Genomic DNA, 27,700 nt, shown 5'->3' on the forward strand with positions numbered 1-27,700 from the left:
CGTAAAGTCATATTGAGTATGATGTACATATACAGAACAACATCGAATATGTTATTAAAATGGAATAAAATCTGGAAAAGAACATCGTGTAATATCTGATAAACATCTGATAAAAATGTACGCTAAAATAATATATAGAAATTGTATTTAAGTTATTATTGATTTGAATCTTTATATAATTATATACACCTGAAGATAGTTCTTTTAGGAACTGAAACATGTCGTGAAACATGAAAAATGATGGTCTAATGTAAATCGAATATTTCGATAAAGAACATCATTTGATATATTTTAAATATTTTAAATGTTAATTATTGTAATATTTTAATATTTAATAAGAATTTATTGTGATTAAACGGACAAGATTTAAACAATATAAAGTACTTAACTTAGAATGAAATATTAGCACTGTTTTCATCTTGTTGTCCCGTAATTTTTAGTAACACGTTTAAATAAATAAAGAGTCTTGTAGCCATATTTTTGATTCATAAAAGCCTTGAAAACGTGTGAAATTAAATACACAAGGCCATACATGTGACGTGTTCTACTTCGCTATACCATTGTGTTACTGATACATGACACTGAACACGGAAGAAAAATTATCATTTGACTACAATGTATCTTGGCATGTATCTGTCCAGTCGCCTTCATTGTATCAATGTCAGTGTCCTCGCGGAACCAATAAAAACACGAATACATTCTTCTATAGAACAGTTTGCATCTTACTTAGAAATCTATTTGTATATACATTTGGCAACAGTGTGCAGTCTGAATAGTACTTAACTACAGTCAGTATTACAAGAATTTCTTCTTGCGTACGTCAATGTCCTTTCTACCACTGCTTAGTGTTGCTGAAACCATGGGAACGGAATGGAAGATTATCTGTGGACTCTGAAACAGTTCATTGACTTGTGTGCAGGCGTATATTCTATACATACCTGTTAACATGGAGGGAACAGGCGGACCGTACTATGAGAGCAGGTGCATTCAGCTTATAGCTAGGTGATTAGCACTCAGTCTTGAAGCAACACAACGATTAACAAGTGGATTGCCTACGGCGAGATGGTCCAGCCAGCAGCTGGCTTAAGATGACAGCACTGTACGTGGCTTGCTCCATTCGCCCACAACACCAGGTGGACTCCCCAATACAAATGATTTCGTTCTGGGCGTTCAAATTCAAGGTCATAACTTTTAGAAGTGGATGTGATTCAAATATTCAATAACCAGAAGGATTGAATTATTTCTAATATTCAAACTGTACTGATATATTACGCAAAGATAAGATTCCCTGAATTTTCACAGGTCCAGTGGGGGGGGGGGGGGGGGGGGGGAAGGCAGACTTCAGGATATACAATACTATGACAGGTCATGGGAACTAAATATACCTGGGGTTCTCAAAAGTTTGAAAGAGGGGTTTTCAACCCATGGCCTGCGGGCAGAGTGCAGTCAGTAAGTACGTATAAAGATGCTTGCAAAAATTGTTATAATACTTTACCATCTAGTACAGTGGTATTCAACATTTTTTGTTCACGTACCCCCAGATATAATTTCTCTTTCAATTTTGTACCCCCAAAGTTATTGGTGTATAATTCAAGTTATACATAGTATATAATCTACATTTAAATAAATTAAATAAATTACATTACTGATTATTCAGTGTTTATCACAAAATAATATATTTTTTAAAATTTCACGTACCCCCTAAGATGTCTTCGCATACCCCCAGGTATAATTTCTCTTCAACTTTGTACTCCCAAAGTTGTTGGTGTATAATTCAGGTTATACATAGTATATAATCTACATCTAAAATAAATTAAATAAATTACATTACCGATTATTCAGTGTTTATCATAAAATAATATATGTATTTTTTTAAATTTCACGTACCCCCTAAGATGTCTTCGCGTACCCCCAGATATAATTTCTCTTCAACTTTGTACCCCCAAAGTTGTTGGTGTATAATTCAAGTTATACATAGTATATAATCTACATCTAAAATAAATTAAATAAATTACATTACTGATTATTCAGTGTTTATCATAAAATAATATATATATTTTTTTAAATTTCACGTACCCCCTAAGATGTCTTCGCGTACCCCCAGATATAATTTCTCTTCAACTTTGTACCCCCAAAGTTGTTGGTGTATAATTCAGGTTATACATAGTATATAATCTACATCTAAAATAAATTAAATAAATTACATTACCGATTATTCAGTGTTTATCATAAAATAATATATGTATTTTTTTAAATTTCACGTACCCCCTAAGATGTCTTCGCGTACCCCAGGTTGAATACCATTGATCTAGTATAATAAAATGAAGTTAAGAAGTACGCAGACAGCGTTAACAATTCTGTCTCGTTCAACCAAGGGTCTCAATTATAAACTTTGATAAAAATTGGCACAATTATTCTACAGTTACATGGGAAAACATTAAAATCGCATATTGTTTAACTGGGCATCTATCTAAAATAATTACGATTTAACGGAAAAGTGTACTGGTCATAAATATTTATTTATTATTATTTAGTGTTCTGTCTGACGACAGGTCCATATGAACAGGATCCTTCCATCCTTTTCTCGGACTGGGACCTGTTCATATACGTTCTTGGCAGATGATCCAGAAGTGGTTTGCCATTGCCTTCTTCTGTGTGTGAATGGAGTAATTGTTGGGATGCCACGGAGGAAAACTCCGTGTTGCCTAGACCACGGCCTTGCCCAACACAAGTTATAAATTCGGGCACCGCCGGGAATCGAACCCGAGACCCCAGGATTACAAGGCCAGCGTTCTAACCGCTAGACCACCGTGGCTCCTGGTCATAAATATGCGTTGCATTTTTCTCGACAACTTCAGTTTTTAAAATTTTTTGTCGTTCGATTTTAATAAAAACTGGAAGACTCGTCAAAACAAAATTTAATGTAAATCGCTTCAGTGGTTCTCCAGTTTTGACATGCGAAAGACACACGCTTTCGCTTCGTTTCGTAATATTTTCGACCACTAAATATGTTGCTGAAATTACTGTGTACAATGATCCTGACAAACGCCAAGGTAAATATACATATCCGAAGACCACACCCAAAACATCTTACCATTCAACTCGATACATTTACTCAGGCTTGTGAAGTACAGAGGCCATGAATATTAAGCTTAATTAGTTCAATTTAATCAAGTAAAACGACACGAACATTGGAGAGGCGCCACTGAACCATTAGGTATACACACAACTTCATATAAAATTGACTTCTCGTTACAATTTCAACGACGCCCAAAATATCAGATAGAAAACACAATTCAAAACAGAATTTAATGTTAAATACGATGGGCCTACATACTTTAGTTTCATTATCTTACATTTTTATTCTTTCCTACTCTCTCTTTTAATTCTCTTCTCCAATAATCTACTAAAGTATTTCGCGCACTGTTTGTTAACGGTTAGAGAATTTAGAGAAGCAAATCATAAAATAAAATAACACGAACAGGAAACTGTAATTATTAAACACTGAAGATGAAGTCAACACGTTCCTCCGAAACTTTGACAATCACCTACAAGACCACACCGTACCCCCAAGTCATGAGACTACAGTCGAAATCTTAACAGTCCTGAAATCCTCAGTGTCTTTACCAGTTCCTTCGTACTTGAGAACCAGGCGTTAACGTGGTCTAAATCAGTGGTATTCAACCTTTTTTGTTCGCGTACCCCCAGATATAATTTCTCTTCAACTTTGTACCCCCAAAGTTGGTGTATAATTCGAGTTATACACAGTATATAATCTACATCTAAAATAAATTAAATAAATTACATTACTGATTATTCAGTGTTTATCATAAAATAATATTTATTTTTTTAAATTTCACGTATCCTCTATGATGTCTAAGCGTACCCCCAGATATAATTTCTCTTCAACTTTGTACCCCCAAAGTTGTTGGTGTATAATTCAAGTTATACATAGTATATAATCTACATATAAAATTAATTAAATAAATTACATTACTGATTATTCAGTGTTTATCATAAAATAATATTTTTTTTAAATTTCGCGTACCCCCTAAGATAGTTTCGCCTACCCCTGGGGGTACGCGTACCCCAGGTTGAAAACCACTGGTCTAAGGTGCGTAAGTGAGCCAAAAATTCCTAGAGTCCTTCTTGGCTCATCAATGTCCGTCTGTATTATCCTTTTGAAACACAATTACGGCAGTGAAATGTACCCCGCGTATGAGTGGGTCTATTTAAGGCGGTTTAAAAATGATTTTAGACAACCTCTACAATTAAGTAGCCAGGCTATTGGTAACTCTCCAAGCAATCTAACCTCGGAGCTACATTACGATGGGCGGTCATAATTCATGCTTAGCCAATTTTGAGTACGGTAGGTGGATGGCTGAATCTCAGAGCCGATATGGACTGAGTACGGAAAAGTTCTGTCCTTGACGGTAGTCGAACTGAGGCCATCAGTCCGTATCCTACTATTTCACTGATATATACCAGACAACACCCATCGACTCCACAACAAATAATGATGATGATAACAGCAACTGTAAGCTTATCATTTTAATTTCAAAAACATCTAAATTACATCTATGGTAAACACTACACTGTGTAACTAAAAAATATTACCAGTTTAGAAACAGCACACATTTTGGTAAAGATATTGAAGTGTCACTATATTTTGGATGTAATTTCAAGAAGCTAGAGTTTAATTAGCCTTTAATTAGACTTCAATTGGCCGTGACTCACGGACACGTTGTCTTGGAAGATGGTGCGAAAATAATAATAAAAAATAATAACTGAAAAATTATTTCAAAACACATGATACATTTAATAAACGTAATGGATACACAAAAAAAAAAATATAAAAATATATTTAGAGTACTGGAATAAATACTATAAACCTACTTTAAAGTCATTTATACAATACTTATAAACCTTTAGTATATTAATCGTTACGAAGCAAGAGGTAATATTTTACAAGATGTTTATCAAAATTAATTTAATTTACTTCATTTTGCTAGAGTACGAAGTGAAATTTCTCCGCGGACGGTAAAACACGTCAAGGAGAAGGAAATTCTAAGTACAGTCTGATAAAAGACAGAGCGAGATAAAGTTTTAAATGAGGCACGAAATCCTGTATAATTAATGACTAATGAGTCAACGAGTTTGTAATTAATGACTTCACAAACCAGGGCACCAGCGAGTAGTGGCTGGAGGTGCGTGGATTACACAGCCACAAGAAATAGCATTAAGTTAGGTATCCGACAAATGTATCTTTCGGCCCAATGCAATACAACAAATAATATCGTTATTAAGGAATAAATTAAAAGTTGGCGCGTTTATTGACAGAGCTTTTCGGATTTAATACATGCAAAAACGGAATTTATCCTATTGTGGTTCAAAAAGATAACAGAACGTTTAGGGAAACACGATATATTTTTTGTGTAAAATTAGGCCTCTTAAACAAGGCTGCATTTTCCATATTCATCATTAGTTTCGTTAGCTTCTTTACAATTATAACTTTAGATACATTAATTAATATTAAATTATCTATCATTTCTGACATATTTAATCCTTTTGAGAACATTGGTAACTATATGGACCACCTGCTTCAATAATGCAGAATTTTATATTTATGGGTTTCGTATAATTATCACTATAAACTGAGATTATTTCCTTAAACAGCGTCAACCAATTGATCTTTGTAATGGTGAAGTGTAGTGTTTTCTTCGCGGTACGGACTGATTTACTAAATAATATTTAGACGATCTTCGGCTTCCAAGGGTTAACAGACTAATTTACACAACAAACATTGCCACGGAAAGAGTAATTTTAGCATTGTATTCCTCCGCGTTCGCTACTTACGAGGTAGACGTTCAACCCTGGTACGAAGGTTGGCTTTTCGTTACATCAAAAAATAATCTTCGTAATTTGAATAATACTTTCTCTGACGTTTATACCTACACACTATCAACTATTATCTCAGGGTAGGAACAGTTTATAAATATGCAATTAATTGCACATCTACGGTAAATGTGACGAATCCACAGTACTTCTGAGAATAATCACTCACAAACCCGCGGGGCACAATTTAAGAACCTCTACTAAACACAGTTTTAGTGATATTTAGTTATACGAGGTGCGATCGGAAATTTTCCAGACTGCGCCTATAAAAACCTGTACACTTATCTCAGGTATTAAATTCATCCATCACCCTCGAAGTAGTTCCCCTGGGAGTGAACACAACGATCCCAGCGCCGCTGCCAAGCCTGGAAGCATCCCTGGAAATCTTTCTTTGTCAGGCTGTCAAGCACCATCTGCGATTCTGCCTGAATCTCTTCTATCGTCTCAAATCTCCTTCCCTTTAGCTGAATTTTCATCTTTGGGAAGAGGAAGAAGTCACACGGCGAATAAGGAGGGTGCGGGATGACGGCCATGGTGTTTGAGGCCAAAAACTGCCGAACTTTGAGGGCGGTGTGCGCTGGCGCGTTGTCATGATGCGTCGCATGTGGAGTTCTTCCTTTAGAATCAGCTGACAGGTCCCATAGCCTATCCCAACAATGTCGCACAAGTCGTTGATGGTACGACGTCGATCTTCGTGAATGGCCTGCCGAATCTTCGTAACATTTTCGGGCGTTGTGCTCGAAGATGGTCGTCCAGAACGCTCGTCATCATCGACAGAGGTTCGGCCATTTTTAAAACGTGAATGCCACACAAAAGTTTGTGCACGACCCATTGCGGACTCCCCAAATGCTTGCTTTAGCATTTCATAGGTTTCCGTAGCCGTTTTGGCAAGAGATTCAGGCAGAATCGCAGATGGTGCTTGACAGGCTGACAAAGAAAGATTTCCAGGGATGCTTCCAGGCTTGGCAGCGGCGCTGGGATCGTTGTGTTCACTCCCAGGGGAACTACTTCGAGGGTGATGGATGAATTTAATACCTGAGATAGGTGTACGGGTTTTTATACGCGCAGTCTTGAAACTTTCCGATCGCACCTCGTAATTATATACTCCCTCCTCATGAGTCGCCATTTTGCTATGTAGGAAGACCTTGTTCTTGAAGGTCCTTCACTCGATATCGTTGGCAACACAGTAACATATTTCTGCTTTCCGGGAAACTATGTTCTTCTTGTCATTACATTCTGTAATTAGAGTCCCATTTCCTGCATCCCTCCATGTTTCAGAGATGACTACTGCATAAGTAATACGGCAAGGTATATATAAACCAGACGCTATATTGCACTAAAGTCAGTCTACGCTGTATGATCTTAGTCCCATGCGAACTCTCTGTATGCAAAGAGACAGTCGTTATATTTGCCCTATTTGATGGGTATCAGACCTAATCTACAGGCGTCTGGGAAGGAACTGTTTCGTTAAATATTCTAGCCATTAAGGGGCGCCAGGATATCTCAGTCAGTACAATGACTGACTCATCTCGATCTCCGACGGGTAGAGGATATGTTTCCCCTCTGACCTCTGCTTCCAGATCGGCTCTGAGGTCTACCCAGCGACCTGTCCAGTGGCTACCGGGTTCTTTTCTCGGGAGTAACAATGCCGCCGGGCTGGGCCACTGAACCTCTATCTAGGTACGAGATTCAGAATGAGTAAGAGCTATGCTTCCCCAAAGCGTCTGAGGTTTCTTTTCTATCCATTAAGTGTCATTAAAATCGAACTGTTTAAGGTTCATAACGGAATTCGAAAAAACCTCAACATGTTTCCGCCTCAGACAGAATTATATTCAGTACAGTGAAGTTTCGTTGACCGTTGCAAATATACACGTGGGAGTGAGGGGAAAACTACGAAGCGATAGGACATAACGGAGAGATAGCCCAGTCCTTGTTATCGTTGTGAAATTGTTACGTTAAGGCTGTACAAGTAGGACGTGTGTGTTAAGGCATGTGCCTGCTTTGCTAGTGTTTTATAGTTACCCTTGATTCGTAAGATACAGTGTAGTGAGAAATTGTTTCATAACGTCAACGACTGTGTCGAAATTAAAATGGACAAAATATTTTCCGTAAAAGTATACCTGTTCGGACAGACTCTTTGCCGCCTAAGAGGCTCACTCAACAAAATTTTGTTTATATTTCTTGTTTCTCCGCAGGAGGAGACTAAATTCCGGAAATGCTTGCTACTTCTCAGTTCAAAATATTTTGGCTTCCCGTCTGATTTCTAAGAACCTGAAAATTAAAGTGTACAAAACAATAATCTTGCCTGTTGTTTTGTATGGGTGCGAAACATGGTCTCTCACTCAGAGGGAGGAACACAGATTGCAGGTGTTTGAGAATCGGGTGTTGAGGAGGATATTTGGGCCTAGGAGAGAAGACGATGGGGCATGGAGAAAACTGCATAATGACGAACTTAAAAAAAATTGTACTCCTCCCCCAGTATTGTCAGGGTGATTAAGTCGAGAAGAATGAGATGGGCTGGGCATGTAGCGCACATGGATGGGACAAGAGGTGTGCACAGGGTATTGGTTGGGAAGCCTGAGGGAAGAGACCTCAGGGGAGACCTAGACGTAGATGGAGGATAATGTCAGGCGGGATCTATGGGAGATAGGAGTTGAAGGAGACTGGATTTTGTTGACCCAGGACAGGGCTTTGGTTAATTCGGTGATGAACCTTCGGGTTCGGTAAGCCATCTGGTTGGTTGGGTCCACTATTTGGGAAGCCTGAGGGGAAGAGACCGCTGGGGAGACCTAGACGTAGATGGGAGGATAATGTCAGGCGGGATCTACGGGAGATAGGAGTTGAAGGAGACTGGATTTTGTTGGCCCAGGACAGGGTCCGGTGGAGGGCTTTGGTTAGTTCGGTGATGAACCTTCGGGTTCCCTAAGCCATCTAGTTGGTTGGGTCCACTATTTGAGAAGTCTGAGGGGAAGAGACCTCTGAGGAGACCTAGACGTAGATGGGAGGATAATGTCAGGCGGGATCTATGGGAGATAGGAGTTGAAGGAGACTGGAGTTTGTTGGCCCAGGACAGGGTCCGGTGAAGGGCTTTGGTTAATTAGGTGATGAACCTCCTGGTTCCCTAAGCCATCTAGTTAGTTAGTTTCTCCGCAGAGTTACACGCCATCTTAGTCTTATAGATTTAACTGCCATAACAGTACTGATTCTTCGTTCCTCTGAGGATAAAATATTTTGTGCGTTGGTTGGACTTTAGAACCAATGACAAAAACCAAAATTCACGTGCCTCTGTCGTAAATCGAAACTCGCAAATCGACCCATAGTCATTATCTTTACTTAGCTACCCCCTCTCATATAATAAAACAATTCTCGAGATATTACGGGATTTGGTAATCAGTTGGAGCGTAGAAATTTAATTTCACGCATCTCATCCCCATTGTTTGCTTCATCTCAGAGATGTCTTATGACCTAAGTGAGGGGAGAAATTGAGTCTGGGCTAAATGCGCTCCAACCGTGGCTGGCTCCAGCCTTTCTGTCGGTGGCAGTAATGAAAGGAAGAAGGGATTTCTGGGCAAGACGCCGACACGCTCAGTCTCGATGCAAATGCGATCTGTCGCTTTTAACTGCCATAACTCAAACTCTGTCTGCGGTCTCTTTTGATTTCGTTTTCTTGAGAAGCGTTAACTATTGTTTGTCGGTGTTGCTCATCTGTTTTTGTAATGCCATCTTTATCCCTGAAGATGGAGGCAGTATCTTACTCAAAACACGTCTACAAGGCATTACAACCCAGGATACTAACAGTATCACAGCTTTACTGTCGTGAAAACGTCAAATCTTACGTAGTTCTGTAAATTGTTCTTTGCGGTTGTGGGAGCCAACTTATTCTGGACTGCTATAGAGTCACATTTATCCCTTCTTATCGACTTGTGCCTCTGTGTTGTAAATAACGACATTTTGTTTAGACTTCGTGGCAATTATTTAAAAATTATACTAATTATTATTGGATACAAGTTTACATATTACTCAGTTTTCTTTAAAAAAAAATTTTGTTAGATGGCTTTCGGCTTCAAATTATAAATTATTCATTTAGAATTAAATGCCATGATTAATCTATACAATAGTTCTTTATAATAGTTGGTGGCTTGCAGTTTAATAAAATGTACAGGGCCGCGAGTTGATAACCCATTGTGCAAAACGTCCACTCGGTAGAAGAAAACATTGTTTCTCCTTAATATGGCCGGATTCGTACAAGCTTGTAAGCCCACAAGTAAAGTTTCTGAAGTGTCATCACATGTAGCTCTGCTGGGAAACAAGAAATGTACACAGATATTTCTTGAGGATTTTTTAAAAGCGGCAGCTTTGACGACAGTCCAATAATAGATTAATATCTCGTCTACTTCTAATATAAAGGCCAATGTCCGTCACTCATGGCTTTGAGTGCGACGTAAAAAAAATTTAAATCAAATTCTGACGGTGGCGTTACTGGTAGCAAGAAATGCAAACGATGCTACGGTGACGCCTCTGGTGGTGTCTGGCGGAATCTGCGTTTAGCGATAGTAAGTGCGCATGTCAAGAATCTTTGTTCAGTCGCCGTAAAGATGTTTTCACATTTAATTCACTGTAAAGGAACTTGGTATTTGTTACTTTTAATAAGATTTTCAAAGATCTTGCTAAAATAAATTATATTAATTTTCAACACAAAAAATGTTAAGCCCCGTAAACTTTGGTAGTTATGCGTTGGACTAGTTTATATGTAATATATAATTAAATGTAACGATAACTTGAAACTGAATCTTTTGAGTTTGGTCTATTAAATTAAATGGAAATGGAAATAACGTCTTTAAGACAATTTTTCATCTACTTTAGCCCAATAAGCTGTGTCGATTGTCTCTTGTCTCAAATCAGGCTGGATCCCTGAAATACCTCTGGCATAATTATCTGACCTGAAGACTGCAGCCCTCCTGAGTTTTTTTTTCAGTGAAAATCTCTTCTACCTTCGCTTATCGACCAAGTCCCCCCACCCAGCGTGCGCGCGGACATTGCTACCTCTCGTCTTCACTTTCTCCACTATTTCCTGACGTTTCCTCATTTTACCTTTCATTTCCTTCCCCTGCGTAAGTTCTTTTTTCGCACTTTCTCTCCTTTCGCCAATTTCGTTTCCCAAGTCTTCAAGTTGACTCACATTTGTAAATGTTACTCCCGATATGATGCAACACAGTTCATATCGAACATCGACAGTTGTACGTATCCATCGATTTACGAATTCCTCCTACAACGAAACATGTAATTTTCTTCAACTTACGAAGATTATATCAAATCTAAAACTTCTTGACGATGGTGAAGAGTCATTTGAATAAAAATTTCCTTGGATATTATCCATCGTCTAGTAAAATATAAAATATATATTTTATACAAAACATTTTATACAAAATATATATTTTATATTTTACTAGACGATGGATAATATCCAAGGAAATTTTTCTTCAACTTACGAAGATTATATCAAATCTAAAACTTCTTGACGATGGTGAAGAGTCATTTGAATAAAAATTTCCTTGGATATTATCCATCGTCTAGTAAAATATAAAATATATATTTTATACAAAACATTTTATACAAAATATATATTTTATATTTTACTAGACGATGGATAATATCCAAGGAAATTTTTCTTCAACTTACGAAGATTATATCAAATCTAAAACTTCTTGACGATGGTGAAGAGTCATTTGAATAATGATTATGGATTTATAGATTATTTTAACGACAGTTTTCAGCTAAAGAGTTCGTACAGCGACAAATGTTAAGGTATATGCCAGCGATGAATTAGAAAGGATTCAGAAGAAGAAGAAGAAGAATACGTCTAATTTAAGCAAACCTATTACATTAAACATGAAAAATCTCCGATAAAATAGCAGGTCTCTGGGCCGAGGTTCAAACACAGACCCTCCAGAATACGAAGGCAGGACGGCAAATGTATCTCTTGTCGCCACTGAAGTATGAATCTGTGTCCAATAAACATTTATTAATTATTTTCTTGAACAATTACGACTAATCCAAGAAACAATAATTGCATTTAAATAAAGTTTCGAAAACATAAATAAGTTATATAAATTGGATTTACATAATATGAATCATAATCAACGATAACAGGTTCTTAGAAATGACAAAGCTACGTAACAGATTATCAAAATTAGACATCGGAAAAGTTTTCGATTATATTATGTGACCAATTTTATATACCATTTCGGGCTCTGTCCCCGGCGGATAAAGTAAGCTGGTACCTCAATCAGTTTCGTCTAATGCCGGCCTTAAAATGCACTGAGCTATTACTACCAGTACACTTAAATGACGCAGTGTTTGAACACTTAACCTCGCAGGCATAATTAGCAACAGTGTGCCAATTGAATGAAAACCAGTTGGCTGCAGTCAGAGATATGCAACTGTTACACATTTTAAATATCGTCAAAATTACCAGAACAGGGTTAATCTGTGTGTCACTGTTCAGAACGAAATTTATCATAGGTGTCTTCGATTAGACTTACAGTTAAAAATACTTTTATAATATATCAAAATCCTCTTTTTATTAATCAATAAAATTTAATTCCGCAATTTTATTTTGAGGGGGGGGGGGTTCACTTAATATTTATTAATTTTTATTATATTATTATTTATTATATTATTATTTGCATCTGTTGTAAAGTAACACGGGAAACAGATTACACAGAAACTTAACATAATCGAAAAAATGTCCTTAGTCTTGAGGACCTGCAGTGAAGAACATTGTAAAATTAAAATTAAATATCAAGTATAAATAATTATTTATTGGTATTTGTTCATAAAACTTTAAACATTTTCGAACCATTCGATTCACATGATAGAAATATTCTCCTTACAAAATTAAACAGAATACTTCAATAAAATACCTAAAATAGCAAAGCATATATCATTCTATTTCAGAGGTTTTTTTTATAAAAGATTCAGCCTGCTATTAAACACGTTAAAGGTGACATATATTTAATTTTGTGAAAATACAAACCTCAATTTTAATTTGCCCGCTACAATATTATTATCGGCGAAAATATAAACTCATTCCAATGAGATATTTAAAATAGCAAAGATCCATTTTTAAAAATGCGGATTCTCCGATTAGGGTCAAATATTTACACTCTTATTTATGTACTTCGTGCTAGGAATGTATCAATTTGATGTGCTCCTATTATTAATATCATTAAAATACCATCGTTATACAAGTGTGAAATTGTAATAAGTGAGCACATTTAAAAATCAAAAGCCCACTGGAAGACAGAGAAACGTTGATTATGCATTAAAGGATGTGAGATGTGTGTCGTCTCAAAATAAATGCAAAAGTTTCATCACTTCCGGTACGATACTGTCTCGCGTGTAGTAATTGTAACAGGAGCTTAACGTGGCGCGCAGTGGTATTATTTCAGGTTGAAACCCCGATATGGTTACTCGCTGGTTGCCCTAACCCCCCCCCCCCCCCCCCCCAAACCGTGATATCGCGGAATTGTGTAAGGAGTAGGGGATAGAAAAGTTCGAAATAATTTAAAATAGTAAACTTTCATATTAAATTAATATACCAGTAACATTACGCCAAGTTTCTCAACATTAAATGAAATTTAAATAGTACAAAAACAATAACAAATTAAGAGATTATGTTTTAAAATTATAAAGAATATATCTTTATATATTCATCTCTGCAGCTTCAATGTGGTCAGTTTTACTTAATCCTTAATGGCGACCAGATTATTTAATAAAAATTAATGAAAGTAATTACAAAGTAATCACCAAAAATTATTGCTCAATGTTTCTATTATTAAAATGATGTTTCCACATTTTAGTGACTTCATTTGAGAATTGGACAAAATATTACAACAGATTAAAATTATACATTCTCTTACATTTTAATTAAAAATATGATGACGACTCTGGAACATAAATCACTTAAACGCTGAGACCCTGGAAGTCGAATTCATTCCTTATTTGTTTTTCAAACAGGCTGAGAAATCCTTGCGCCATAGATCACGTGCACTCAGCCCTGGCTACAGCACTGTTTGGACCAACTGAACCTGAGTTCAAGATCCAAAAACTTGGCCTAAATGTATTTTGTGTGGATGAAAACTCTCGTAGGAATGTGACATTCCGTTTCTTCGAGTCCCCATAACATTTATTTAACACACAGGCCCTACTTTCTGTAAAAACGCTCAAAACATGCGAGTTAAACAGTTCAATTCAGTTGTACAACTAAAAAATAATATAATACCTGAGATTTTATATAAATTACATTGTTCTTGTAACTGAGTTAGGGGTCGCGCACCACAATTTTATAATCACTGCTGTAATATTCATAAAATGGATAAAAAAAAACATAATTTCTCATGACTGTCTTCTGGGATGTCTCTCAGATATTTACGGACATTTCGAGGAACTTACTGCTTCCATTATCAGGATGGTAATCGTCCTAATGACAGACTACACGGTTACAATATCCCACAAGACGTATTCAGCTTTATACACGTGCCTTCACACACGCGCTGAGTTCAGTATCAACAATATTTATGTCTGGAAATGAAGGCTTTTGCTAGACTCGCAGTATTGCCAACATTGACAGCAAAAACACAGTGAGCGTGAGTTTGTGTTCTAGAGGTGAATCCAGGTCGTGCAACCTTCAAATTCTGTCTAATAAGGTGACACTGACATCCGGTGTGTACTCATTGATGAGGAAAGTGGGCGTGTTACTTGTCGCTTAAAAGATTTCTCTTGCAACACATATTTCGCACTGTGCTTAACCTGACTCACACTTTGGATATTATTATTTTAGTTTCGAAAGAATAACCGGTGGGAATAAGCCTTCCTCTCACATCTTCAGTCGACAAATCCGTATTTTTCAACACACAAACAACTGCCTCACACAAAACACATTTATAACTCATTCAAATAACAAATTCGTCGATTCTCGACTTCTCGACTGATGACATAATACTCCCATTTCCGGTGGATTTATCAAAATTTATCCCCGGGCTTAAAAACACGCTTAAAAGGTTAGCAGAGGTAAAATTCCACGTTTTCTTAACCTCGGCACCAGAATTAGTTGAGCTTTCAGCTTCAGATACCGGCTGGCCAATCAAATTCCGTTTCTGATTGGCCAAGTGAACATCGTATCCAGTCTTGACACTTCGGCGAAGACACGTGTCTCCGCACCTGTCAGAGATCGAAGCCCTGCCATCTAGCCATTAACTACATATTTTTAGTGACCTGAGCAATCAACGCTCACTTGTTTAAATAAATATTTAAATCTTGAGTAGACATCTAGCTTAAAAACTATAAACATTGTGCATTATTTCAAAATTTAATGTCTGTTGGCCTATGACGTGTCCGCGTGACATCATTTTGGAACTGATGACGTGAGGCATCATTGAATTACGTAGGAATTGTGTTAAAGCTCGCAAAAGAAATAGTATATGAAGTTAAACGCGATTCGCTGTGTGGTTCAAAGTAATATAGCGAGGAATAAACAGAGATAAATACACTGCTTTTCAAATATTTCAGTGCTTCACTAAGTCAACGAAGCAACGTCCTTGAAAAATTGACAGTCGTCGGATTCGTCAAACATTCCTTACCGAAAGTCAATGATTCTTCACAAGATTCCATGACCTCAGCCAGATGAATCCATTCCACATCCTATTTTTTTTAAGTTTTATTATAAGTCAAGTTGAGACAATAACAAATGCATTGGAATACATATATATTATATTATTACGTATGCAAAACATGTTCATTTTTATATCCCAAAAGTTCGACATTACGTAAAGATAAAAACTGGGTTAGAGATGAGTAAAATTTTATACGAATGAATTCCTTGCTAGTTTGAAGGTTTTCAAACTGGTACATTTTATGGCGTATAAATTTCTTTATATTGGCAACACCTACCGTCCACATATTTATTGGAGTTACCATTAACTAACTAGACTAATGCGTATTCCACTGCTTTATTTATGATTGTTTCGTCCAAGACCTACACTTGTTAGCCGTCTTATAAATTTAAGATTTTCGACGAGATTTCAAGTTCTCACGGCGACGAGAAAAATACTTTTTTCTGGAATATTGCACCGCGAAATCTGGTAGAAATTGACCGACATTTCAGAGGTGCTTACCGCCTCTTAAACGTCTGCAAATTTCTACCAGAATACACGGTGCAATATTCCAGAAAAGAAAAAACAGCCATCTTCTAATTTATAAATTTATTTTGGGAAAATATTCAGATATAAATATACAAATACTTCCAATATTCACATATTAAATACAATTTTATAAAAAGGGAAATATTATTTGTAGTTTCTAATTTTAATTATCTGAGTAGGTTTCTTGTTTAACGTTAAAGATAAGTCACGAATTTGTAATTAATTTCGTCTATTACTTGTTAGGAAATGCCATGCTGTTGATGAATAAAAATGACTGTTCACTGCACAGCAATGCCACTCTTGAATCAGAGATTGAGTGCATGACCTCAAGCTCTCCGGAAATGTCGTCACAACACCGTTCTTGGACGTCTGCTCTAGTGTAAATACAATTGGTGAAAGCTTGAACCAAGTACAGATACGGCACGAAGCAAGAAATTATTCGTTCAGCGTGTATTTTAGCAGTTTCTTTATTGTCGTGGTAAATGAAACGTCATGTCGGTTCCGTTCGTTTACAAATAGAATTGACCTCAGTAATGTGGCCTCTGACTTCCTTTAACTTATCTTCCTGTCGAAAGTAAAACATCGAGATCTTGTGCAAGATTTATCGTAAAAATAATTTCAGGTGACTAAAACGTGAAAGAAAAAAAGTGTCCACAACTCTAAGAAACTATTTGTAATGGCGCTAATCCGTTGCTATACAGATATTCATATCACTATAATTCTGCTCGCCCAATCCAAATTAAAATCATAAATTCCCAGTTTAATTCTCCGATTTACGTCTAATTTATGTTGTAATTTCTTATATATCTTAATTCTACAACATTAATACAAATTATTATTTTATTTTAATCTAACTCTTCACCGACACTGAAGCATTTGTTATCCAAAATTCGTTCAATTCAATTTTATATTTATCTTTCACAAAGCAACCTCTGCGATTGTACTTAAGTACATAATTATCTCTGTTGTTTCATTTGTTTAGATACAATATTCATGCTCGCCGTTGCAAAATTAAAAACACTTCAAGCATTTCCTTGCATGAGTCAAAATTTTTTTTATAATCCACTCATTTTATTCTGAAACAGAAATTTATGTACCGTTGGACAAAACTTATAGCAAACCCAGGCAATTATGTTAAACAAAACGCTGGTATAATTCTACGCAGAAAAGTCTTTCTCAATAAGTTAACACACGCTCAGCTTGTAATCTATGCCAAGGTCTTTCAAGTGGTCTCTTCCCTTCACGGGTGTTAACCAAACATAATAAAACGGCCTTTGTCATGTTGACTTTCAGCATAAATGAAGGTTTAGATGTCGTTTCTGACAGTCGTATGGTAGACTGAATGGAACACACGCATTAAACAAAACTCTGTTTCAGACTGACGTATTTCAACCAAAGTTTCACCAGGCTATACACTTAAAGCACAATCCTTTCTATAAATTCCTAAATTACATTTTTGATGACAGTAACGTGGATATAGCTTTATGAAACAGGTAGTGAAATCGAAAAGTGATTTCGAAAAGCAAGATTCTGTATATAATCATTAATAACATAAAAAATAAAGAGGCCTTCCCTTGTGTTGCAAAATACATAGACACTGCTGTCAGATCGCCAAATCGTTACGAACGCGAATATTAAGATACTAACTAACTAACTAGATGGCTTACCGAACCCGAATTAACCAAAGCCCTCCACCGGACCCTGTCCTGGGCCAACAAAATCCAGTCTCCTTCAACTCCTGTCTCCCATAGATCCCGCCTGACATTATCCTCCCATCTACGTCTAGGTCTCCCCAGCGATCTCTTCTCCTCAATCTTCCCAAATAGTGGACCCAACCAACTAGATGGCTTAGGGAACCCGAAGGTTCATCACCGAATAAACCAAAGCCCTCCACTGGACCCTGTCCTGGGCCAACAAAATCCAGTCTCCTTCAACTCCTATCTCCCATAGATCCCGCCTGAGACTATCCTCCCATCTACGTCTAGGTCTCCCCAGAGATCTCTTCCCCTCAGGCTTCCCAAATAGTGGACCCAACCAACTAGATGGCTTAGGGAACCCGAAGGTTCATCACCGAACTAACCAAAGCCCTCCACCGGACCCTGTCCTGGGCCAACAAAATCTCCCATAGATCCTGCGTGACATTATCCTCCCATCTACGTCTAGGTCTCCCCAGAGATCTCTTCCCCTCAGGCTTCCCAAATAGTGGACCCAACCAACCAGATGGCTTACCGAACCCGAAGGTTCATCACCGAATTAACCAAAGCCCTCCACCGGACCCTGTCCTGGGCCAACAAAATCCAGTCTCCTTCAACTCCTATCTCCCATAGATCCCGCCTGACATTATCCTCCCATCTACGTCTAGGTCTCTCCAGCGGTCTCTTCCCCTCAGGCTTCCCAAATAGTGGACCCAACCAACCAGATGGCTTAGTGAACCCGAAGGTTCATCACCGAACTAACAAAAGCCCTCCACCGAACCCTGTCCTGGGCCAACAAAATCCAGTCTCCTTCAACTCCTACCTCCCATAGATCCCGCCTGAGATTATCCTCCCATCTACGTCTAGGTCTCCCCAGCGGTCTCTTCCCCTCAGGTTTCCCAACCAGTACCCGGTGAACACCTCTTGTCCCATCCATGCGCGCTACATGCCCAGCCCATCTCATTCTTCTCGACTTAATCACCCTGACAATACTGGGGGAGGAGTACAGATTTTTAAGTATGTTAAGATACTTTACGCTAATTTATGTTTTGCCATCCAGAATCTGACTTTGAGACTTCATCATTCCTGTGGCATCATCTAATCAAACTGTGTTTTCTGCTCTCAGACGAAAGTACGTGTTCGTCACGGCCAAATCATCGCAAATCAAGTAAAACACTGAAAAAATTATATAATCGTGCTAATCTTGTACTTACCCTTGTGGTCCCATTTTGTTCATCGTGTTCATGGCAGCCATCTGTTGGTGCATGTTGATGGCGGATGTGTCTGACGGGTTTGCCGCCACGCAGGGGCCTATACCCTCGCCTCACCTTCACGCCACCTCAGCGATGAGGTGACACCTGCAATCAGAGGGGGGAGGGAACAAAAAAAGACAAATTAGTGAACTGATACCACCTGCCAAACGTATGTTTCGTTCCAAAAACAACAATTGATATTACTAATTTCCTTACAACAAAAGTCTTTTTTTGAGTTCGGTGGCACAAAGCAACATGATATTAGGACATCCTCTTGAAACCTTGAATAAAAACCAGTCTTTGTTTACGTCAAAGGGACGCCAGATTTGTACTCAAAAGAGACAAATAAAAAAGATATAAGACTTTAAGCATTTTCGTGTGTTCTTTTCGATGCCTCGGAAATTGTGGTCTGGCTTGAATAGAAAGACAATTTTAAAAGTTGAGAAATACTAACACGAAATACAATTCTGTATTCTTTTCAAGTTACTGTAAGTTATTTAGAACTTATTATTAATAACGTAATACGGCGATAAGTATCTTATTCACGCTCAACAAAACAAACCAAAATCATTTTTTCCTCCAAAAACCAAAGGACAGAAATTGTTTTTCTCCAACTTGTGGTCCGCGGATTGCTATCGGTCGGAGGCTTAATTTAAACCAGTTCACAAATCATACTAAGCGTCACAAGATAAAAGGTAAACGAACATAACAATTAATATCTTATAACCAACTAGCGGTTAGAACGCTGGCCTTGTAATCCTGGGTTCCGGGTTCGATTCCCGGCGGTGCCCGAATTTATAACTTGTGTTGGGCTAGGCCGTGGTCTAGGCAACACGGAGTTTTCCTCCGTGGCATCCCAACAATTACTCCATTCACACACAGAAGAAGGCAATGGCAAACCACTTCTGGATCATCTGCCAAGAACGTATATGAACAGGTCCCAGTCCGAGAAAAGGATGGAAGGATCCTGTTCATATGGACCTGTCGTCAGACAGAACACTAAATAATAATAAATAAATAAAATAACCAACGACCCAGAAGTGGAGATACAGAGTCGTGCTACAAAGCTCAGACTATTACAATACGAAAAGACCAACAATTAAATCTAAAAATATTTAATAGGGCTTAGCGAATATTCAATGTGCATGATACCTAGGTAAAAACGTTACCAACACAGCAATTTTTTCACTGGAAATAAAATATACCAACTTAATAGAATTGTTTTATCTTGGCACTGGCCACTGGATAGATAAATAAGATAAACGATCTGAGTCACTTTTTGTCTCCAGACAGGAAGGAAACTGTTTTCCGCAATTGCGGTTTTTCGAAGAAATCTAATTCTTACAATTAAACACGGAAAAGGCGCGTAATTTATATCCATACAATGAACATCTCTGTAGGAATTCGTTTCATGACGACACCAGACCGCAGTAGGATCCGGAATCTTGATCAGACATACGACAAATACAATGTGACGATGATGTCCATTAGGTCACGCAAGGCGAGATTGAAATTCAGTGTTACATCACTGATTACGGTTGCCGTGAAACAGAACCGGTTCCGATATGTTCATAAACAAAAATTTACTTCGCCATCATTGTCAATGTGACTTTTAATCCGTGTACCAACGCCATAATATTTTAAATAATTTATAATATAACGTGGTTTCTGTAGAAGTATCACAGTACGCCTACGAAGAATATAATCCGGAAAAAATAATTTAGAATTACGCCTGACGTATGATCGCCACTTGCAATATTATGACCAATCATACTCACTATTAAGAATAAAAAAATATGCACATGAACGAACCTTTCATCCATTCAAACTTAAAAACAGTCTATATGTAGGCCACTAACGAGAGACAACATTACAAGTACTATTGTCCGCATCAACTAACTCGGCATGACGGTCTGCGCATGCTCTGTTCAGTATTTCCTTCCAAAACATTTCTCAGCGACACGCGAGGCGGAAGCCCGAACTGCATGCACCAGGGAATTGAATAAAGCTGTTCTCCAGAGATAATTGCGGTCAGAGAAAAGCTAACGTGTTGCAGACAAACATATGACGAACAGTTGTTGACTACTGTTCAAATGACCAAGTTATTTTAAGAAACAGCACGTACCTTGATTAATAACAGTTTTCCAGACTTATTTTTTTATTTAGTGTTCTGTCTGACGACAGGTCCATATGAACAGGATCCTTCCATCCTTTTCTCGGACTGGGACCTGTTCATATACGTTCTTGGCAGATGATCCAGAAGTGGTTTGCCATTGCCTTCTTCTGTGTGTGAATGGAGTAATTGTTGGGATGCCACGGAGGAAAACTCCGTGTTGCCTAGACCACGGCCTTGCCCAACACAAGTTATAAATTCTGGCACTGCCGGGAATCGAACCCGAGACCCCAGGATTACAAGGCCAGCGTTCTAACCGCTAGACCACCGTGGCCATCATTTATTTATTTAGTGTTCTGTCTGACGACAGGTCCATATGAACAGGATCCTTCCATCCTTTTCTCGGACTGGGACCTGTTCATATACGTTCTTGGCAGATGATCCAGAAGTGGTTTGCCATTGCCTTCTTCTGTGTGTGAATGGAGTAATTGTTGGGATGCCCCGGAGGAAAACTCCCTGTTGCCTAGACCACGGCCTTGCCCAACACAAGTTATAAATTCTGGCACCTCCGGGAATCGAACCCGAGACCCCAGGATTACAAGGCCAGCAATTTTTTTCCAGACTTACAGACTCACAAATGCAGCAGTGGTATCCAAAGTCATTGTTGAGATAATATGATCCATGGTAATTGGTGCAACAAAGCGATCCAATAATCACCTCGGGCCATTTGGGGTTTCTTAATTCCTTACAGAAACGCGACAGACAGAGATGGGAGGGCCCATTAGGTGTCCTTCGCTCGCTTTCGAGAATACCTAATAATAAATTAATCCATAAGTCGTATCAGCTTCAGAGGTTTTACAAATTAATCTTCCTCAAGCCGAACTTCGCCCAATAAATTCAAAACTCATTATTCTTTCACAGTCAAGCCATTTTTTTTACTAAGAATGTGCCGATGCATAACTGATTCAGGTAAAAAGAAGTGATACCGTTGAATCATTCACCTGAAAATATAGGTCCAATTTATAATATTCTCCAAAGCTAAAGATATTTAATAACCATAAAAAAATAATCATAACAAAATCTATAAACATTTTTGAACTCAAAATAGATAAACCCAATACGACTGGACCTCATCTTTAAATAGTTTTATTTCACGTTAAATAATGCTAATTTTCTGTGAGGCGTGTAAACACATACAGAATGCAGTACAATAGAAATTATAAAACAATTAACTAATACTTAAACAATACGGATTGTCGAAAATTGTCATCAAAATACAGAAAGTAACTCTTCCGTCTTCGTTTATAAAACAAGGAATCCCACATAAAAAGCCCATCTCTTTTCTCAGTACTGGATTTTATGGTTGGAAACTGATCAATTATTTAATTTTGAAGTGACAGTGCTACCGTACAGAAACATAAACATTTGACAGCGGTTAGAACGCTGGCCTTGTAATCCTGGGGTCTCGGGTTCGATTCCCGGCGGTGCCCGAATTTATAACTTGTGTTGGGCAAGGCCGTGGTCTAGGCAACACGGAGTTTTCCTCCGGGGGCTTCCCCGGTTTCTCCGTGGCATCCCAACAATTACTCCATTCACACACAGAAGAAGGCAATGGCAAACCACTTCTGGATCATCTGCCAAGAACGTATATGAACAGGTCTCAGTCCGAGAAAAGGATGGAAGGATCCTGTTCATATGGACCTGTCGTCAGACAGAACACTAAATAAATAATAAAATAAAAAAGTACAACACGCTCCAAGAGTGACCTCACGCCTGACTTATCATATCATAGCTAGCGACACTGTGGCAAGTACTTGAAGTAGCGGTGCTGTTCTGGAATGATCTGCTTCTATTTCCTTGAATATTTTCGTTCATACGGTCAGTCCGTTAGCTCCGATGCGAGACAAGGAAGCTAAAACTGCTAAGTGCCGTTGCTACGTGCAGTTGAGCGAAACCAAAACAGAGGTAGCATTACCGTACCAAAGAGGGCGTGTATCAATGCACTTCAGAATCCTCTTTGCATGAACACTCAGCTCCTACCCATGCTGAACCCCTGTCAGGTCTCACACGTTCATGAACTTATTTACAGCGTGTTTGTAAAATTTTCAACACGTTTAAATTCCATCTGGTGTCTGAGATGCGCACTAAAATTTTGAAATCGATTTGGGTTTTAATTAGTAACCATTAAATTTAACCCACATATTACATGTTTCTCAAAATTAACTTTTTCGAGTTTCTAAAAAAAAACGACTCATTGTACAAAGAAATTTTTAAATTAAACAAACTACGACTTTAGTTTGAACTGTTTTTCGACATGGTGAATATTTCAAAAAGGCACGACGAGACCATTTACTGATGTGCATGTAACTTCACAACGAATATCTCAACACACAAATATCAAATCAGTCATGTGACAAACGTTTCGGAAAATATACTGCCTCCATCTTCAGATCGTAATTAATGTTTTAAGTGTTTCATTCGTCTGAGACGTTACTGTAGTAACAAAAGGTGTCTTTTCTTTTTAAATGCACAATAAATTATAGACTTACAGAATTCGATACAGCGTATGAGCTGTCGTTTAATAACTATGTGACATTTTAAACAGAAGACTCAGCATTGCTAACACGTAACTTAGCAATCTGACCTGATGTTATGTTAATGAAATCCTCGTTATCAACATTATTTGTCACAGATCTCTTCAGCGAAACCTGTTCGTAATTAAGTCCCAAGGACCAGGACTATTTAAAATTTCAAAGATGTTTCAGTTTGACATCTAGATATAAACTATTGCATTTTAAATACTCCAAGTACTTATCTATATATTACCTTCTCTGTCTTTTGCAAATGGACGCTTCTCATCAGAACTCTGTACGTATTCCCCTATTACTTAATCCAAGCAGCTCATAAAAACGCTTAGATAACCCTCATAGGATACGCCATGTAATTTAATAGGCAAGACTTTAGATTCTCATGGCGGAGAGTTGAGAATATCATCTGGAAAGATGCACATTGCAGTCTTACAGAAGTTCGCCGACGTTTCAGACACGTTTGCTGCCTCGATAATCTACCGCATTACACGCCGTCTTTCCAGGTATATACTGGGATAGTAGCTTAAATTAGGCCACGACCACCTCCTTCCACATCCTTCCAATATAACAAAATATCCGATCACTCAACGCTATGATGTAACATCTCAAATATTTACAGCGTCGTTAAAAACTCATACATAAATAAAAAAAGCGTTTATCGTGGGTGATCCGGTCCTCTAAGCAAATGTCAGGATAGTAGCTTAAATTAGGCCACGACCACCTCCTTCAACATCATGAACGAACTTGGTGGTTCTAGAATCCTTGAAGGACCTTGGCCTTCTCATATATGGGAGGTTTCTTGCACCGTTTAGGTATCTGGTAAGACTCCTTCGACAAACGACCAGTCCACAACAAACATAAGAAAGAAGACAAACATCCACTCCTTGAACGGGATTCAAACACACGATCAGTGTCCGAATAACCAAGACCCCAGACCGCATGGCCACTGTAACCGGTTTCAAACATAATTCACAAATCATTATTCATCAATCATCCTTTCATCTGAGTCTAGAGGCTTACAGGTCCAGTTTCTGCCACTGAAGGCGTCGTTAAATAAGCCACAAATATAAAATCAATGCTTGGAAAGGCACTGGAAATATATGAAACCGCTCGATGACCTTGCCCACATCTTCGTGTGAAGGATGCCATAATGTAAGCTATAGTAAATATCGGGCGAGGCGAGGCTACAACACACACAATACAGCTAGAGACCATCCTCCAAGCAGAAGAACTCTTTTCTGAACGGTTCACCTGACGTAATTACACTCAACAACGTGGCCTGCAATTTCATTTCGTGACAGCCACAGTACAGGCTGTTTCCAAACGTTAAAACATCAGGGATTTGGCTTGAGATCAGAGATCATCACTTCACCGGTACAACCCAGCATCATGGCGACAGCAGCGAAATCTTAAATCATGTTCTGACATCTTGTTTGCATGTGCTGCTGCTGCTGTTTCAGAATTTGTCATAAACGTTTACACCTACTCAAGAATGATAATATTAATATGTTGTTTATTCCTAGACCTTAAAACGTATATTCCATTTATTTTTATTCACAGGCAAGATCATACAAATTAGACTAGATTATTTTAAGATGAGCTGAATAAATTCAAGTCTGAGATAGCTGGGAAGGACAGTATATATATATATATATATATATATATATATATATATATATATACAGGGTGAGTCATAAGTATGTTTACAAACTTCGTGTGCGTGTTTCAGAATCAAAAAATAAGAAAAAATGTTCTTATGAACATGGGGTCGCAATTGTTTCATTTTCGAAATAATAGCCAAAAATAAGTTTCAATGTATGTCTTTATTTCCACGTATAAGAACAGATGCTCAAAGGTTGTTCCTCCAGTCTCCACACATGCCCGAGCACGACGTACACAAGACTGATGAATTCGTTCGTACACACCAGGGTTTCCTCGAATCAACTGCACACGTTCCCATAGGTCGTCTTCATTGCTTATGGGTGTTGCATTTACGACGGACTTAAAAGTGACCCCACAGATAAAAGTCCAATGGAGTCAGGTCCGGTGACCTCGGTGGCCATGCTACTGGGCCACCACGCCCAATCCATCACTGAGGGTACTGTTCTTTGAGATGATATCTGACGCAATGGGAGAAGTGTTCTGGGGCTCCGTCGTGCATAAACCACATTTGTCTTCTTGTATTCAGTGGTACATCTTCAAGGAGACGTAGCAAGTGTCTTCTTAAGAATCGCCGATATGAAGGTCCTCTTAGACGCGATGGAAGCATGTGTGGACCAATAAGCATTTCCTGCCCCAAAATTCCTGAAAATCTTTGCTGGAAGCTGGATTCACTTTGGTATAAAGTCAATTAATTGAAACTTATTTTTGGATATTATTTCGAAAATGGAACATTTGCGACCCCATGTTCATAGGAATATTTTTTCTTACATTTGATCCTGGAACAAGCACACGAAGTTTATAAACAAACTTCTGATTCACCCTGTATATATATATATATATATATATATATATATATATATATATAAAGAGCGGAAGTGAGAGAAATTTTATTTCGGGAGGGGAGAAGAACACTGAATACATTGTGATAACAGTGGTGTATAATCTGGTGCGCCACGACATAAATGTATTTAACAAAGTCTTTCTTGACTAGCTGGTCAATTTATGTAACAGGAAAGTTCATTACAGTGTTCACTAAGGCTTGCCACTGGACTCTATCCTACGACACATGAGTTCAGTCCACACCCCAAAAAAAAAGAGAATTTGGTGACCTTGAGTACAAGTGCAAAGTTATTTTGCTCAATAAGAAAGGTTTTGTAACGATTTCTATTAATCTGCTAACGAAGGACAGGAAACACAAACACAAACTTCGGGAATACAAATTTCATGTGACCTTGGATTCTTAACACGTGTTAGAGAACACAAATTAATTAACAATAAACTTCAAGAGAAACTCCAACTTACAAACGGATTAAAAAAACTGAATTAAATTATCATGAAGATTTCCGTCTTCTGTTTTGTTGCGCTGTGTAGTCTTGTTGATGTTAACCAACGTTTCAGAGGTCATACTGCTTCCGTCATCAAGGTCATCACCCTGATGACGGAGGCAGTATGACCTCTGAAACGTTGGTTAACATCGACCAGACTACACAGCGCAACAACCCAGAAGACAGAAATCTTCATACTCATCGCCCTGATGACGGAGGCAGTATGACCTCCGAAACGTTGGTTAACATCGACCAGACTACACAGCGCAACAACCCAGAAGACAGAAATCTTCATACTCATCGCCCTGATGACGGAGGCAGTATGACCTCTGAAACGTTGGTAAACATCGACCAGACTACACAGCGCAACAACCCAGAAGACAGAAATCTTCATCGCCCTGATGACGGAGGCAGTATGACCTCTGAAACGTTGGTTAACATCAACAAGACTACACAGCGCAACAACCCAGAAGACAGAAATCTTCATACTCTGATGACGGAGGCAGTATGACCTCTGAAACGTTGGTTAACATCAACAAGACTACACAGCGCAACAACCCAGAAGACAGAAATCGTCATACTCATCGCCCTGATGACGGAGGCAGTATGACCTCTGAAACGTTGGTTAACATCGACCAGACTACACAGCGCAACAACCCAGAAGACAGAAATCTTCATACTCATCGCCCTGATGATGGAGGCAGTATGACCTCTGAAACGTTGGTTAACATCGACCAGACTACACAGCGCAACAACCCAGAAAACGGAAATCTTCATACTCACCGCTGTGAGAACCTCAAATCTTACTTAAATTATCATTATTCCATTAGCAGACTTTAAATAACAATCTTGTTACAAGAAACCACAACATTACATAGCAAGAATAAAGTGCGTACAGCAAACCCAGGACTCCTGGCACAACTTCCAAATCGTTAAAGGAAAACAGCCCCATCTTACGACAATACTTC

General features: G+C 38.2%; 1 protein-coding gene across 3 annotated transcripts in view; it reads right to left on the bottom strand.

The window, feature by feature from the left end:
* Positions 1-27,700, bottom strand: part of tna (Zinc finger MIZ domain-containing protein tonalli) — a 570,512-nt gene that overhangs the window by 206,947 nt on the left and 335,865 nt on the right. For all 3 annotated transcript variants that reach the window (XM_087354825.1, XM_087354826.1, XM_087354828.1), the window contains one exon: positions 19,006-19,149. In XM_087354825.1, coding sequence (XP_087210951.1) covers positions 19,006-19,058 — 53 coding nt within the window. In that variant the 5' untranslated portion in view covers positions 19,059-19,149. Of the gene's footprint in view, positions 1-19,005; positions 19,150-27,700 lie in introns of those variants that run through there.

Source organism: Zootermopsis nevadensis, unplaced genomic scaffold, assembly GCF_977971745.1.
Source record: "Zootermopsis nevadensis isolate Lab colony 2312 unplaced genomic scaffold, Znev_1.0 Znev_ptg000024l, whole genome shotgun sequence".
NCBI lineage: Eukaryota > Metazoa > Arthropoda > Insecta > Blattodea > Termopsidae > Zootermopsis > Zootermopsis nevadensis.